Source organism: Solanum dulcamara, chromosome 1, assembly GCF_947179165.1.
Source record: "Solanum dulcamara chromosome 1, daSolDulc1.2, whole genome shotgun sequence".
Lineage (NCBI taxonomy): Eukaryota > Viridiplantae > Streptophyta > Magnoliopsida > Solanales > Solanaceae > Solanum > Solanum dulcamara.
The window spans coordinates 27,162,401-27,178,668 of NC_077237.1; the positions used below are offsets into that span (position 1 = coordinate 27,162,401).

Below are 16,268 nucleotides of genomic sequence, written 5' to 3' on the forward strand. Positions count from 1 at the left end.
ACAGAATTCCTTTTATGATGTCAGGCTATTGGTTTTATTATGTCATGTTAGGGTTTTTAGGCATATATGTAAGTGTATTTCTTTCAATGAGGTCCCATCGTTAGCTATTATTTTCTTGTGTTTTCTTTGCACGTCCTGTTTTTCAATTGGTAAGCTGTTAGGATTTTTGTATTGGAGTACTCTAAACATTCTTTTTTAAAACCTCTGACAGTCATTTCATAGGTGGCATCTTAGTCAACTTACTTTACCTCTTGTTTTCAGGGAGAGAAGGGTAGAGTTACTCCAAAAATGGAGATTAAAAGGTGGTGTTTTCTTAATTGGCTACACTGCTTTCAGAAATTTGACACTTGGGAAGCATATAAAGGAGCGTCATGTGGCCAGAGAAATTTGTCAGGCCCTTCAGGTAGTGTTTGTTACCCTTAGAAGTGATAATTGTGATTTTTTGATGGAGATGAGAGGGAAGATTCTCCCCCAGTTACTTCATTTTCATGTCCTTTTGGTTTAATGTTAATGCTCTTTTTTCTGCTAGTCATGGGGTGAGGTAGGGATCACTTTTGGGTTATAAAAATTTGTGTTTGGAAGTCGTGGGGTTATTGTAATTTATCCTGTTTGACCTACAATGGCTAAGGTCTCTGTGTCACTTGACTGGGGTTGCAGCCTGACTTGACCTCTCTTGCATGCCAAGCTTTGTTTGAATTCTCACTGTTAGGGCATAGGAAATGTTTGATGGAGGGGGGTAACGGGGTTTTCCTTGTACTAAGAAGCGCTATCAGGTATAACCAGTTTGTATGCATGTGCTTTGCCTATGATGGTGATAAGAAATGAAAATTGTGTTATCGTTGTTCTATGAAGGGTATAGAAACCTTGTGGTTTTACATATCCAGTATTTAAAAATGATTAGAGTTATATTGTTCTTCTTGTAACTTCTAGGGTTTTATTCTCCTGAACTATCCACTTCCCTCAACTTCCATTCTTAATAGTATAAGGTGTTGATGTTACCTCCCTGAACTAGAATATTTTTATTTAAAATTAAAATTTCCGTGGATGAAAAATAGTTATTGCGTGCATTGTGCCCCTTGCTCTTCAAGCTGGTATTTTTTAACCCACGTGGCATGATACCTGATACTATTGGGTGTTTCTGTTCTCCCTTGATCGTCAAGCTTTCCTATTTATTACCCTGGACGAAAATTCAAAATTTTAAACTTAACAAAGAAACCAGCTACAGATCATAATCCAGTTTCTAGGGCTAGATTGGTTGAAGGGATGGATTTATTTTTAAAAAATTGTTTTCTAAAACAGAAGATGTATATTTTATTAAAATATCCAGCTTTTTGATAAATAATGGATTATTAAAAATTGGATTTTGGATTTTTAAAGAATAAGATTTTCTTGAATTATTGCTTGGTTCTACATTGTATATTCCAATTTTTTGTTATATCATGTTAGTCTTTTTTTTTTCCTTTTTTTGTATTTATGTAATTTAGGGTTATGGATTTTCAACTGGGTTCATCGTTACTGCTTATATTCTTTTTGTTATGTGCAACTGTGTTTACTGTCATTGAGTGGGCTAATGAGCTTTTGATTGTATTTACTGTCATCAACAAAAGCTGTTGGGTTTTGAGACAGAAAAAAGAAATCAAGAAAGTTGGAAAAGAGAGAAATAAAGTACAAATAAGAAATTTTTAGTCGAAGTTTAAATATTCAATTTTTGGTTTCTTGTATGTTAATTATTAGGCGTTACTATTATTTTAGGGTTTTGACTTTTGACTTGGTTTACTATTATTTATTAATTTTTGTCGTAATTTGCATTTTTTCTTATATTATGCTACTAGTTAACTTACTTGTGCTTCGCACAGTTAAAATAAAAAAATTCATAGTAGAAAAATATGAACAAATAAATAATGTAAGATATACATACCACGAAAATCAAAACACAATTGTATAACAAAATACATATGAAAATTAAAATAGAAGAACAAATTCAAATTAAAGCATCACAAAGCTTGTAGCTTTGTACTAACAGAGTACTTGAGGCCCAATCCTTCTCATAATGCGTGGAGGTAATATATATTAATAGCTAGGGCAGCCCGGTGCACTTAAGCTCCCGCTAAATTAATAGCTAATACTCCATTAATTATCATATAGTTAAAAGTTTATTGAAGACCTTTTGGTCTTATGTAACTCCTCTCACCTTTCATTGTTATATAAATATTATTCGTCAATAATATTAATTTGTATAAAACAAAAAATAAATCTTGAAGACTTTTTGTCTCATGTAAGATGTAACTCCTCTCACCTTTCATTATTATTTAAATATTATTCATAAATAATATTCATTAGAAAATGTATTAGAGTCTTTTGGTATTTAAAAAATATATAAATAGCACTCGACTGGCTTGAATATAAAGAAATGTTAGAAGAAATTAGGTATCTATATAATAACCATAATCAATTAATGAAAATTTTCTGGTCAACATAAATTTTAGGTTTTTGTATGTTAGGAAGCTATAGAAATTCTTTTTGTTTAAATACCGAAATTAGTGACATTTTTCTGGAGTAAGAACTTGTGAAATTAGCTTGATTTACAGGAATAAATGTCCATTTTCTCAAGTCTCTGTCTTACAACCTTCAAATTAACAACCTAGAGCATCAACAATGCTACTCCATACTTTTCTTATGACTACAAGTATTTGGCAACATATTTGGTCACACAATAGTATCTAGTAGTACGGCCCCAAGTTACTTTGTCAGCCAAACACACCCATACAAATATTCTAAAAGGTAAACTAAAATACTCTCAACTTGCCAATCATAACACCTTGGAAAATAACTTGGTCGGTTCTAAATATTTCATTTAAAGCAAAATACTAGATAAGTGATGCTCACCACCATCAAACTTCCGCAAACTCACCTAGATAGTATTTGTCAGGGATCAAAAGAGAAACCTCCAAATCAACTTATATGAAGTGGGTTTGTTTATATTTGAATTTTGATATTTGAAGTAGAAACAACCTCTTGTAGAAATGTAGAGTAAGACTGCTTACAATAGACCCTTGTGGTCCGGCCCTTCCTTGGACCCCGTGCATAGCAGAAGCCCCTGCCATTTAACAAAATATATATATATATATATATATATATTTATATATATATGAAATTGTGAATCCAAAAATCGTAGGGTTGGTAGAGATTTGTGAGTGAAAGTTGAGGTGTTTGAGCCTTTATTGTATGCTTCGACTTGATAGCTTTTGGTTTTTCTAAGATTCAACTTCAAAATGTCCCACCTTTCGTGTTGTCTAGGTTTTTAAAGGTTAAAATTAATTTTGGTGGTTAATGAAATAAGAACGGTGTGAATAAAAAAAGTTGGATATTGAAATATTGAGGCTTTTAAGCTTCTTCTATTACTAATAAAAGGTGTATACAGAGAGTGGTCTAATAATTATTGAGCCATTAATATTGCTACAAGGGAAAAGATTTTGATATGCGCCTCAACTTTGCCATCTAGAGCTGATATATCCTTCGTTATAAAATTGGCTCATATATACACATTTTGTTACACAAATGACTCACATATGTCCTTTTCCTCTAAAGGAAGTGAAAAAAAATCAATTTTAAATTTATTTTTATAAAAATAATATTCATGCTCCTTGTTACACGTATTTTTTTGGCTTTTTGATTCAACGGTTAATTTGAATTTATTATTTTGATGGTCAAATTTATGTTTTTCACTAATTTTATTGTAAACTTTATCATATATGCCCCAATTTTTTTTATAGATACAAAAAAATAAATTTTAATATAGCTGGGAAAAAATTAGTTTTTTTTCCTTAGTAGAATTTTATTCTCCTTTTTCATTCACACTTTTTTTTTTCTTCATATTTTTACACTAAATAATGAAAGAAAAAAATAAGAATAAGAATAAGAATAAGAAAGTCAAATAATGATAATCAAAGAAGTAAAAAATATCATATATACTCCTACATAAATTTTTTAAAATTAAAAATCAAATCACTTCCATTAGATGGAAGGGTATATGTGAGCCGCTTTTGTAACGACGAGGGTATATGTGAGCCATATTTATAACAGTAGGGGTATATGTGAACCACTTTTGTAATGAAGGGTATGTCAGTTCTAAATGATAAAGTTCAGGCCCTTTTCTCCTTGTTACCATAAAATACATAAAAAGAAATAAGAGCAAAAATTAAATAATTAGAGAGAAGTTTTAAAAAAAAGGAGAAGAAAGATAAATATGATTCTTGGCCACAGAGAGGTGCCACATCACTCTTCTATTGCCTTGTTTTATAATATATAGAGATTTCTTTTGGTGTTATTGTTATTTTAGGGTTATGGGTTTCAATCTGAGTTTACTGTTATTTATTAAATTCTGTCTTTGTATGTTTCTTTTTGGAACAACAATAACGTTCCTAGTGTAATCCCAAAAGTAGGGTCTTGAGGATGTACACATACCTTGTTCTCCTATCTTTGTGGGTTAGAGAAGTTTTTGATAGATCCTCGACTCAAAGCAAGTGTAATCATAACATGATAGAAAGGAAAAATAACAACAAAATAACAAGATAAACAAAACAATCGAAGTAACAAATAGTAATTAGTGCTACCAACTTTTTTTAAAAAAGCATTACCAATTTCAAAAATATAATAATAATAAAATTGAATAAAAGGAACACTATGCAACCACTATGTAAGACTACTAAATAAGAAGTTGAGAAAAGGAGGCTAGCTCCCTGTCTTTACCTCGGGAAAGTACTACTACACACAACTACCTTCTACCCTTATACATAATCATCGGCCTCCAAACCTTCCTATCTAGAATCATGTTCTCAGTAAGATGAAGATTTGTTATGTCCTGTCTAATCACCTCCCCCTAGTTCTTCTTCGGCCTATCTTTAACTCTCGTAAAGCCTGCTATAGCCAAATTCTCACACCTCCTTACTAGTTCCTTTGCACACCTCCTTCTCACATGCCTGAACCACATCAGCCTCGCTTCCCTCATCTTTTCTATACTCCCACCTTGTATTGTATAACTATCTTCTTAATCATGTCTCTCTTAGTATGCCTGCACATCCAACCGATCATCCTCAACCCCGCTATCTCCATCTTCTAAACGTGTGCGTTCTTGACAGGCCAACACTCTGCCCCAAACAATAATGCAACTCTAACCACCACTCTATAGAGCCTTTAAGCACTGAGTACATTCTTGTCATACGATATCCTTGACCCGAGTCTTCTTTTCACCCACCCCGCTTCAATACGATCAGTTACATCATTGTCAATCTCCCCATTTTCTTGGGTTATAAAAAAAGGTAGTTCGGTGCACTAAAGCTCCAGTTATGCGTGGTTTCCAGGGAAGGGTTGAAACATAAGGGCTTATTGTACGCAGTCTTACCCTGCATTTCTTTCGATTACAGATCCCAAATAATTGAAGTTCTCTCTCTTGGGTATGACTTAAGTATCATTCTCGACTTCCACCTCCATTTCATGCTTTATGTCACTGAACAGGTAGTCAATTTTAATACGGCTTAACCTGAATCCTTTTGATTCAAGTATCTGTGTCCAAACTTCAGCCTATCATTAACTCCACCGCATGTCTCGTCAATCCATGTCATCTGCGAATAACCTACACCACGGCAGATCCCCTTGAATATGTTGCGTCAATTCGTTCATTACAAGGCAAAAATTTGCAACTTTTTGCATTATTATTAATTAATTTCTTTTTAGTGTTGCTGTTATTTTCGGGTGATGGGTTTTCAACATCAACAAAGGCCGTTGAGTTTAAAGAAGAAAAGGAAATCAAGAAAATTGGATAATGGAGATGAAAGGGATTAGCAAAAATGAACAAGGAAAAGTAATAATCAATAAACACATGTGGAAGAAATGCCACAAGGATGCATCTTTTTATCCTTTTCAAGCTACCACGTGCCACTTAGAAAGTGAACCAAATCTCTCTGCCATTTGGCATTCCAGGCGGTTTCCAATAAAGAATATTGTAGTTTGGGGGTACTTGCAATACTCATAGTTCAAGTGTAAAAGTTGCAAAGCTTGTAGTTCAGGGGAGAATTTATGTATTTTAACCCATTTTTCATGTAATGATTGAGTATATAGTGTTTCTTCCCTTTCTTATATATGATAATTTTGAAATTTTTAGATGTTTTAATTTATTTAGATTAGAAATAATCAGAGAACTGGTAATGCTATATTATTTATCTCCAAATGGCAGCTTCCAAGAAATGGTGCCAAAAGTCTTGAAACAAGAGTATTCACTCTGGTCTGTTCTTTCTCGTCTGTTCTGACTCCCCGTCTTTTTGAAATCTCCATGGCTTCTGTAGAACTCTAATCTGGTATGAAACAGTTAAGCATTTGTGCTTTCTGGAGAGTTTGAGTTTAGGGATGTAATAAGATCATGTCTGGGCCGTTCAAATTATCGGCCTGCTGCATATATTTTGTGCACGTATCTCTAATGACTGGTAGGTGTTTTAGCTTGGGACCTTTCGTGGACTGTCCTCTTTACTATTGATGCTTTCTTCTAATTTTTTCCTTGTGGGCCTCTGTTTCAATACTATTTATACATGTTATTATTCTGACATGGGCCTGACTCAATTCCTTTATTTGAGTAGCTTCTCTTCCTCTTTACTCTTGTGCAAATCTGATCTGAAGTTCAACTCATTTGATGGAATTTATGGAAGGCTTCTAGATGTCAACCTGACGTGTGGATATTGCGCCATCTCCTTTCCACCCCTTGGGCATAATAGCCAATACATCAGCCCCTTTGATCGATTTCAACCCCCATTGTCCTCATCAGTCATTGTTACTGTGGTCGTTATAGTTATAGTTGTAGTTAATGTTCACCATGACCATCATCAGCACTACCTTGATAGGAATTTGTCGTCTTTTAATTGTTATCATTCTCAATTTCTTTTTTAATGCCTTCTCTCCTCTGCATTTTTTTGACAAGAAAAATTAAAGGTAAAACTAGTGTATGGATGCTTGTAGTTGAAGTCGAGCATGATACATTTCATCTCAATTAACCCACTTGATTTTGAAATGTTGGTAATGCATATAAACTCCTACGTCCTCTAAAAGTCATATAAAAAAAAGAGCACTGGATTTTTCTTTTCTGTTTGAAATGAATTTAGTTGATTCTTAGATTTGTGAATGCTTCTCCATGCTGTTGGGGTTAAAATTTTATAGTCCTCTCTGTTCCCTTTCCTCCCTTATTTTAGTTGAACCTCCATTTTTTTTTTGGTTTTACTAGAGCTAATTTTTTCTCATCTGATTCAAATATGTTCTGTTTGCCAGGACGGGCCAGACATACTTGTTTGTGATGAGGCTCATATTATCAAGAATACCAGAGCTGATGTAACTCAAGCCTTGAAACAAGTCAAGTGCCAGAGAAGGATTGCATTAACTGGATCTCCTCTTCAAAACAATTTGATGGAGTACTATTGTGTAAGGCTATGATGAAGTTGTTTATTTGGTAGACTTTTATATTGAAATCTAGTCTTATTATTTTGATTTCATGGCAGATGGTTGATTTTGTAAGAGAAGGATTTCTTGGCAGCAGCCATGAATTTAGAAACCGGCAAGTCATCGTTCCTTTTACTGCACTTTTCTCCTTACTCTCTACGTATTTTGACAATATTATCTCCATGGTGCAGCTTTCAGAATCCGATAGAAAATGGTCAACACACCAATTCTACAGCTGATGATGTTAAGATTATGAATCAGCGATCTCATATTCTCTATGAACACTTAAAAGGATTTGTTCAAAGAATGGACATGAATGTTGTGAAGATGGATTTGCCACCAAAAACTGTCTACGTGATGTCTGTAAAGCTTTCTCCTTTACAGAGAAAATTGTATAAAAGATTTCTTGATGTTCATGGCTTCACTAAGGACAAGGTTTCTGGTGAGAAGATAATGAAGAGATCCTTTTTTGCTGGATACCAAGCCTTGGCTCAGGTACTTTCTTGTTGGCATTTTCATAATTTACTGGGTTTTTTTTGGATGAAATTAATGTATGATAAGAGCCCCACAGTATATTAGTTTACTTGTAAAAAGCAGCAAGTGACGACGTGGTTTACCATATCAATGGAATGCGAAACAAAATCTTCAGCATCGGTCCTCGTATTAGGTACATCTGTAACAGGCTAGGTACATATGACTTGTATGCATCAGTTTGAGAGGGGGACTTGTATGCACCAGCTTGAGAGGGGGGGGGGGATTAGAATAGTAATAGGAACAAGAATAGTATATGCAATCCCACTTAAAATAGTATGTAGAATCCTATTTGGAAAAGAATTATAATAGTGTCCTAGTTGGAAAAGGAGTCTAATGTAGTGTCTATAAATAAGGACTCAATGTAATAATTTAGATACACAATTTAATAATATTTTTTTTCAATATTTCTCACAATATCATAAATGAGTCTCTTTTCAAAAATATTTAGGCTCGAAACTGCTACAAAAGAACTAAGATAAACCTCAATTATCTTAGTTGCGATTCTTTAGCACCACTAAGAAGAGTATCATCTATGAGAAGGTGAGAGATTTCTACCTCAATGTTCTTAATTAGGAACCTTTACATATACAAAATAGGACCACTTGAATAAGAAAATGTGTTTCTTGTACAATTTTTTTTTGTTTATGAACTTGCCACTATTTAGAATATAAAATAGCTAACTCAATAAAGATAACTATCTTTATTTTAGTGAAGTGTAATTTTATTCATAATGAGAAAGCTCGTGTATACAAGAGGTCTACCAAAAAGTAGAGTATCTATGACAATATATGATTCTCTACAAAAGACACATAATCTTCTGTACAATGTGAACCTTATGGGTGAACCAAAAAGGACATTAAAGAAAAGAGGCTATCCCTTAGATGTTTCCCTCAAAAAATCTCCTATTTCTCTCCTGATATGCCACCCAAAAAAGTGTTAATGGAGAAACATGCTAACATCCCACACTCTACGCCTTCAGTCCATGCTCTAAAGGTCTGACTGAAAAATGTTATCATTCACAATATTTGTTATGGTCCATTTTACTCAAACCATCTTAATAGCTCCTACAATAGCCATGAGTGATGCTACTTGGCAATGCAGTAAGAGATGATCTTGTTGATAATTTTGGCTACAATTGGTTGCTCACAATTTGAATGTTATTATTTCATAGTGAGGACCAGCTTTGGCCTTAACTCTTTACACTCAATATTTTCTTTCCTTCGCATTCTATCAGCCTTATTTGTTGCTCTATTATTTCTCACTTGATCACTCACTTCTTGCTTACTTGATCACTCACTCTTTACTTGAGCGCACATACAACTCAAATGACCACCTCTATTTATAGGTGGAGATGGTAGGATTGAGTGGAGGTAATATTAAAAAATTACACCTTCCACCTATTACTAGAAATATACCTTCTAGAATGCTTCTAGGCTTCTCACTCTAGAATTCTCTCTCTAAATAGTAGTATGAGTCATATAAGTATAATCTTAATTAATTATCTCTCCAAATGATTATACCAAGCTTTCATTCACATCTTTTTATTGATTGTGATTAATAAACAATTATCTCCATTCATAAAAGGGCCTAATTCTGATTTATATTTGAGCTAAAACAGTTGAACATTTTTTTGCTAAGAGATTTCGTGCTTTTGTATAACAAAAACTTTAGTTGATTTTAAAGTTCTAAATATTAGGAAAGTAATTAAATTACAATTTTGTTCAATGTGAAATCTATTTTCAAAGAATAAGAAAAATCAACACACATCTCACTAATAAGTTTGTGCTTCTCCTTAGTTATATTAAAAAACAAAGATGACTCATAAATCTACAAGGAGTTTAAATTGTGAGTTTCTTAATGCATAATGTGAATTTGCAAGATCTTTTCTAAAGCGTTTATAGTTATGAAACTTTTAGTTCAAATTGACAGAGAATTATATGAACGAAAAAACATTCTTAAACCTAGAGTTCAAAACATGATTTTCCTAATTTTTAATGTGAATTTACAAGCTTTTATGGCTACCAATCTTTTCCTTTCCGGCAATACAAACCTATTAATTTATTTGCATATAAAGGTTTCCTGAATCTAAAAAGAGTTCAAAGTAGTGTTCATGATTTTCTTATTGTCAATGAATTTTGAAAGATTTTAATAACATTTAGACTCCTATACCTAAAAGGAATCAAAAGTGGGAAAGTTTCCTAATGTGACTTTATAAAATTTAGTTAATTTAATATCTGAAATGTTAGAAAAATAATTAATGACTATTTTGTTTAGTGAGAAATCTTTTTTTTTGAAGAGTAGAATGTGGCGAACGACATTTCGCTAATGGGTCTTTGCACTTTTAATATAATATGAAAGTAGTTCAAGTATAATACGAAAATGTATTATATAGATAGATACATAAATATCTCATTGAAATATGGATAGATAATTTTTAATTCATAAGATTCTTTTATATTTTTTTGCAAATTAAAAAATTAAGACAAATTTCAGTTTGTCAAGGTCCAAAATGAACTCTTAAATTTAAGTAAAAAAAGTGAAGTGAATGTCGCGTCAATCTATTAAATTTTTTATGTAAGAAATACAAATTATGTAAAATAGAAATATACATTAAAAGAGATGTAATTCGTTTATTCCATTGATTCGATAGTTGAATTAGTTATATTAAATTTACTAAAATGCTTATGTCTGCAAAGAATACTAAAAGTAAATTCATGTAAATTATCAAGAAATATGAAGTTTGATACATTTATTGTCAGATCAATCAATGAAATCTAAAGAAAATTATCAAAGATTGTTCTACTGGTATATTGGGCTGCCTTTTTGAAGGAAACAAAATTAACTATTATATTTGATACAGGTAACTTTATATTCACCTCTATAAGCTCATCAACAAAAGACTGATAAGGTGGGGTTTACAATCCCCGGGGGTAATTTCAAAAGCCAAAAACTGGGCAAAAAACTTTACAATTGAGCTATAAAGTCCACTAAACTTTCTACCTCTCCCACCAAATCCTGTTTACACCAAAAATACAGCAGTCTCAAGCTATTGCCTTGATTTTCTTGATGCTGCTGGGTTTTCCATCATGGGATCTTTCATTTCTTTCTTTCCACAGTGTCCACCAAATGCAGGCTGGGATACATTTCCACCGGTCCTCTTTAGATCTTCTTCTTCTGCCCACTCCTCCCCCCTATCTCAGCATGTCTATAGTAGTCTTGGGCATAACCCAGTTAACCCCAAGTATTCATAAGAACATGTCCCACAGATTTACAGATGTTCTACTGTGTGAGAGTCAGTGACTGACTGTTAACTTCTGCCTCTTTCCTACACACGTAACACTTGAGCAAATTCGTATACCTCTTCTTTGTAACACTTTATGGGTTAAACATGCTTTCATAATTGCCAACCAAGTAAAACCTAAGGCCTTGTAAGGAATCTTGATTTTCCAAATTAGTTTCCAATGCCATTCCATATCCATTGTCTGATTAGAGTTTAAGCTCCAATAACAAGACTTAACAGAAAATGTCCCTTTTCTGTGCATTTTCCAGATTGGAATATCAGGAACTAATGGTGGAGATGCGATTAATGCATTCTTGAACTTCATTTAATGCAACCTCAAATTTAGTTTAAAATTTAATTATTTTTGTTTCAGATAGTTTTCATACAACTTTAACCTCAAAATATACCGACTCCCCAAGTGAATGGTTTAAAACTTGAAAAGCATCAAAGGGAGTATTTTTTGATAAAAACTTATACTTATAGAGTGTTTATACCAAGTCAATGAATGTAAGACATATTTTGCATATACACTTTTTAACACTTAATTGTGGTTAAGTGGTATACATAATCATTTTGATTTGTTGATTCTGAAGGTAATCATTTAGTTAAGTGTAAACATCCGGTGATAAACAAACTTTTCAAGTTTCTTTTCACATCAAAGAGATTATTTTTTTGGCATCTTGTTGATTTTAGATAATTTAATTCTACTCGAGAAGATCAATGCTTAGAATAGCTAAGACATTGGTTCACAATACATACAACAACAACAACAACCCAGTGAAATCCCACAACGTGGGGTCTGGGGAGGGTAGATTGTACGCAGACCTTCACAATACATAGTCTACTTAAAATTTTAGACCTTGAAAAGTAGAGAATGAAAACAAATACTACTTAACAAACAACGAATAATTTGAATTATCGATAAATCAAGATAAAATAATATGTCAATGTAAATATTGATGAATGCGCAAGATAGAACACCAGACTAAAGTTGTTAGAGAAGTGTAAAGTAGAGATGAAAGTTTACCTGTATTGCACATAATATATTTTGTTTCATAGTTGATCTTCAATTCCTTTTACAGCCCAATGATATTGTGTTGGAGCATATTCATCCCATTACTAACTTTGCTGATTTATTTCTCGAGTTCATGATGGTTTTTTCACCGTGAATGATGCAACTTAATTTTTTATTGAACTCCTATATCAATCAAAATCCAGAAGTGTTTGTTTGAAATTCTATTTGAATTGTTCTTCGTTAAACTAAAATAGCCTATATATTAGCAGTAGAAATTAGAATTCGACAAAAAAAGTGCATATAATTTACATGTATCTTTGGATTTCAAAAGGGACAATATCCGAAACAATCTGTATAAAGTAAAATCTTAATGATTTTAAAGTTCGGAAAATTAGGGCTTCTTACATGATTCAAATAAGGAGAGAATTAATAAGCAGATTTTTAGATGATTTCAAAGTACTAAATATTAAGAATATACCTAAATGACTATTTTATCTAGTGTAAAAGGTTTTTTTTAAAGATTAAAAAAGACGAATGACATTTCATTAAAGACCTTCGTGCTATTAATATAATATAGGATATAGATTGTTCCTAAGTGAAGTTTGAAAAGTATAGATGTTTCCCATCTCGGATAACGGGATAGTTGTGGTAAGTTGACGATCAACATGAAACTTGTTTAACCATATGGTACATTCTCTGAAAATTGAGCAGGGGGTTAACTGGAAAAAGCGGAGGATTACCTAGTGTTGATATAGCTAACCTCAACTATTTTGGGATTGAGCTATAAAAAAGAAAATGAAATAAATAGAAGTTTCTCTTTCTTCTCTTCGTTTCTTGTAATAAATAGACAATCAACATGAAAATAGTTTTTTAAAAAATTAAAATGTTTTTACCACGGTGAGTTCTCTGAAAAATGAGCAAGTGGTTTGAGCTAGATAAAGCAGAGGAATACCTAGGATTAATATAGCCAGCCTCAACTGTTTCGAGGTTGAGCTATAGTTGATTGATCGTTGTTTTCTGTCCATGGTCATCCTGTTTTCTGGTTCATTTTCTCTATAAATAGTTCTTTTTATAAAAAGCTAAGGAAATAGATAGAAATTTGAAGCCTGGATGAAAACATCCATCATTTTTGTAAAATGAATAATGCAGAGTTTGTTGGAAAATTAAAGTCTTTTGACGTTTTTATTTACTTCGAGGGTCTTTCGGAAACAACCTCTCTATCTCCATGAGGTAGTGGTAATGTCTGCGTACATCCTACCCTCTCCCCAGACCCCACTTGTGGGATTTCACTGGGTATGTTGTTGTTGTTGTTGACATTTTTATTTACTTAGCATGGTTGCAGTGGCTCTTCCATAAATGTGTATATAACGATAGATTTCTACTTACAAGAAGTGTTATTGATTATAGATATGGAACCATCCCGGGATTTTGCAATTGATGCGAGAAAACAGAACTTGTAGTCGTCCTGAAGATGCTGTTGAGATCCTTCTTGCTGATGATTGCTCAAGTGATGAGAACACAGATTATAATGTGGTTCCTGGAGGTACTTTTTGCTTTCCTTCACTCTGGATATAAAGTACCAGCTAGCGATTAGTTTTCTTTTGGTAGTACAGATTTAATAGAAGGATTTATTTTTGAGTCTATAGCATATTGATATATATGCCTCTTGAGGCATCCAGAGGAATTTTTGGATTGAGCTACTGTGTAGTTGGATGTATTCCTGATAATATATATTGCATATTAATCTCTCTATGATACTGAAGTAGTGTTGATTAAGTATATCAACTGCATGATGTGTTGAATTCGCATACAATGTGTGCAATTGACCAACACTTATGGAAATATTTCACGTGCTCCTGTTCTGATACCAGGAGCCATGTCTGGCTTGTATAACCATTTTTCTGTGGCCTGATTTAAGTGAGTTCAGGATAATAAATAACATTTGGTTGTATTAAGCGTTTCCATTAATATGTTATTGAAATGACAATTAGCCTATCTTCATTATCACGTATAAATATCCGTTTGTCAGTTTCTGCAGAGAAGCCGAATAGCAACAGTGAAGCTCTCAAAAAAAATCATAATGGCTTCCTCCATGGGGTATATTTCTTGCTTCCTATTTGCTAACTTCTGTAATTTTGCTGGTATGGTTAATTGATGGATGGCAGGAAACTCTTGCCATCTTCTGTAGTATATACTCTCCGTTTTGTATCTACATTCTACAATTCATGTTATATGTGGTGATTGTTCCATTTTTTTTTTTGAAATGTCATTATTAGTTTCCCAGCTCACTGTTTCTGTTTTGCAGGATTGGTGGAGCGATCTTCTAGAAAATAATTGCAAAGAAGTTGATTATAGTGGCAAAATGGTTCTGCTACTCGACATCCTGACAATGAGCTCTAAAGTTGGTGACAAAGCACTTGTGTTTAGTCAGAGCTTGTCAACCCTAGATCTCCTTGAACTATATCTTTCAAAACTAACGCGCCCAGGGAAAAAGGGGAAGTACTGGAAGCGGCGGAAAGACTGGTACAGGTGTGCATACCTTGTTTAAACTATTTAGGACGATGATCTTTCGCAAAACATAAACTCTTTTTGACAATGATGACAATTACCTCATTGTTGTTATTGTTAATACTACAGTACATGATTTTACTGATTCTCTTTGGCATTTGTTGAACTGTGTGATTCAACATGTTACCTTGCGTTAGAGCCTAGTTTCTTTTTTTCTTATGGGCCAAACTTGTGAATATCTTTTATCAAAGGGTGGTGGTGAGATTTTTACTCAAGACCTCTGCCTACTCGTGTACCATGTTGACGTGTGGGACCAGCTCATTATAACACTTGAGCTATTAGGATCACACTTTAATTTGCTTACTATGTTTTCAACACGCCCTTTCAAATACAAACTTAAATTTTTTATTGGTCATTGAAAATTCTTTTTATTGATGGGCGGAGATGGAACTCGAACTCTTGATATTTGCATGTTTGGATATCACGATGAGAAAGTGGACCTTAGGCTTGACCATCCTCAAAAGCCAGTTCATGTGGTGAGGATTGCCCAAGAACATTTAAAGAGACAAATGTCTACTCTCCAATCAATGTGGGACGATTTAACATCATATCGTATACTCATGCTTGTCAATTGGAGCGTGGATAACATAATATGAAGCCCAACATTAGGAAATACAATAACATGTATGTTCTACCTCTAATACCATGTAAAGAAAATGGATTTTGGTACTAACTCAACTCAAAAGTTAGCTCATGATGTGAGGATTGTCCAATACCAAGACTAGGATCACAGTTTGCTTTAATGTCATGTTCAAGTGTGTGTCCATCTTATCTAAAAGCTTGACATGTTAGAGGGAGCACACTTTTATTTACTAAAAGTATCTTCTAAAAACATTGATGCGGGAACCATCATTATTGTTGCATTTCTTACGAATATCTCACTATGTCATTTGAAAGATATAATTCTTGCAAATTTGATCGTCTTCAAAAGAACATTTGACCTATTTTTAGAGTGATTCCAATCATCTAGTCAAAGAAAAAAGTTACATTTCCCCAGTCGACAATGGAAAGAAAGCAAGCCCATTGATTCATATATTATGCGGCACACACCTTTACATCTTTTTAGAGTATGTCCTTATAATTATTAGCTATCCAGGTGTACTCTCAAAGAAGTAGACATAGTCGTCTACTCATCTTGTTGGTTTTACTTATTAGTTTAGCTTTTCTTATTCATCACAAGAGCTCTTTAGGGGCCGGATCTCTTCCTTCTGATTATGGTAAAATGGAACATAAGATAATTGGTACACTGAACGTTAGTTAAATAAGTAGAATTATTTTAAAAGTTGTCTTGTTGAAATTATCCTCAAATTCCATCTAAACTAGAATTGCCAACATTTCCTCTTTCCTCGCACGAAAGTCAAGTGTTTCACTTCTTGTCTCCTTATACGGTTT

The 16,268-nt window shown here is 33.2% G+C and overlaps 1 protein-coding gene across 2 annotated transcripts in view; it reads left to right on the plus strand.

Moving 5' to 3' along the window:
- LOC129903371 (protein CHROMATIN REMODELING 20) overlaps positions 1 to 16,268 on the plus strand; it is a 51,399-nt gene that overhangs the window by 31,244 nt on the left and 3,887 nt on the right. The window contains exons 15-21 of one of the 2 annotated variants that reach the window (XM_055978909.1): positions 262 to 403; positions 7,312 to 7,461; positions 7,539 to 7,594; positions 7,671 to 7,974; positions 13,716 to 13,851; positions 14,338 to 14,405; positions 14,614 to 14,837. In XM_055978909.1, the coding sequence (XP_055834884.1) occupies positions 262 to 403; positions 7,312 to 7,461; positions 7,539 to 7,594; positions 7,671 to 7,974; positions 13,716 to 13,851; positions 14,338 to 14,405; positions 14,614 to 14,837 (1,080 nt within the window). The remainder of the gene's footprint in view (positions 1 to 261; positions 404 to 7,311; positions 7,462 to 7,538; positions 7,595 to 7,670; positions 7,975 to 13,715; positions 13,852 to 14,337; positions 14,406 to 14,613; positions 14,838 to 16,268) is intronic. The other variant, XM_055978918.1, reaches the window with a different exon arrangement.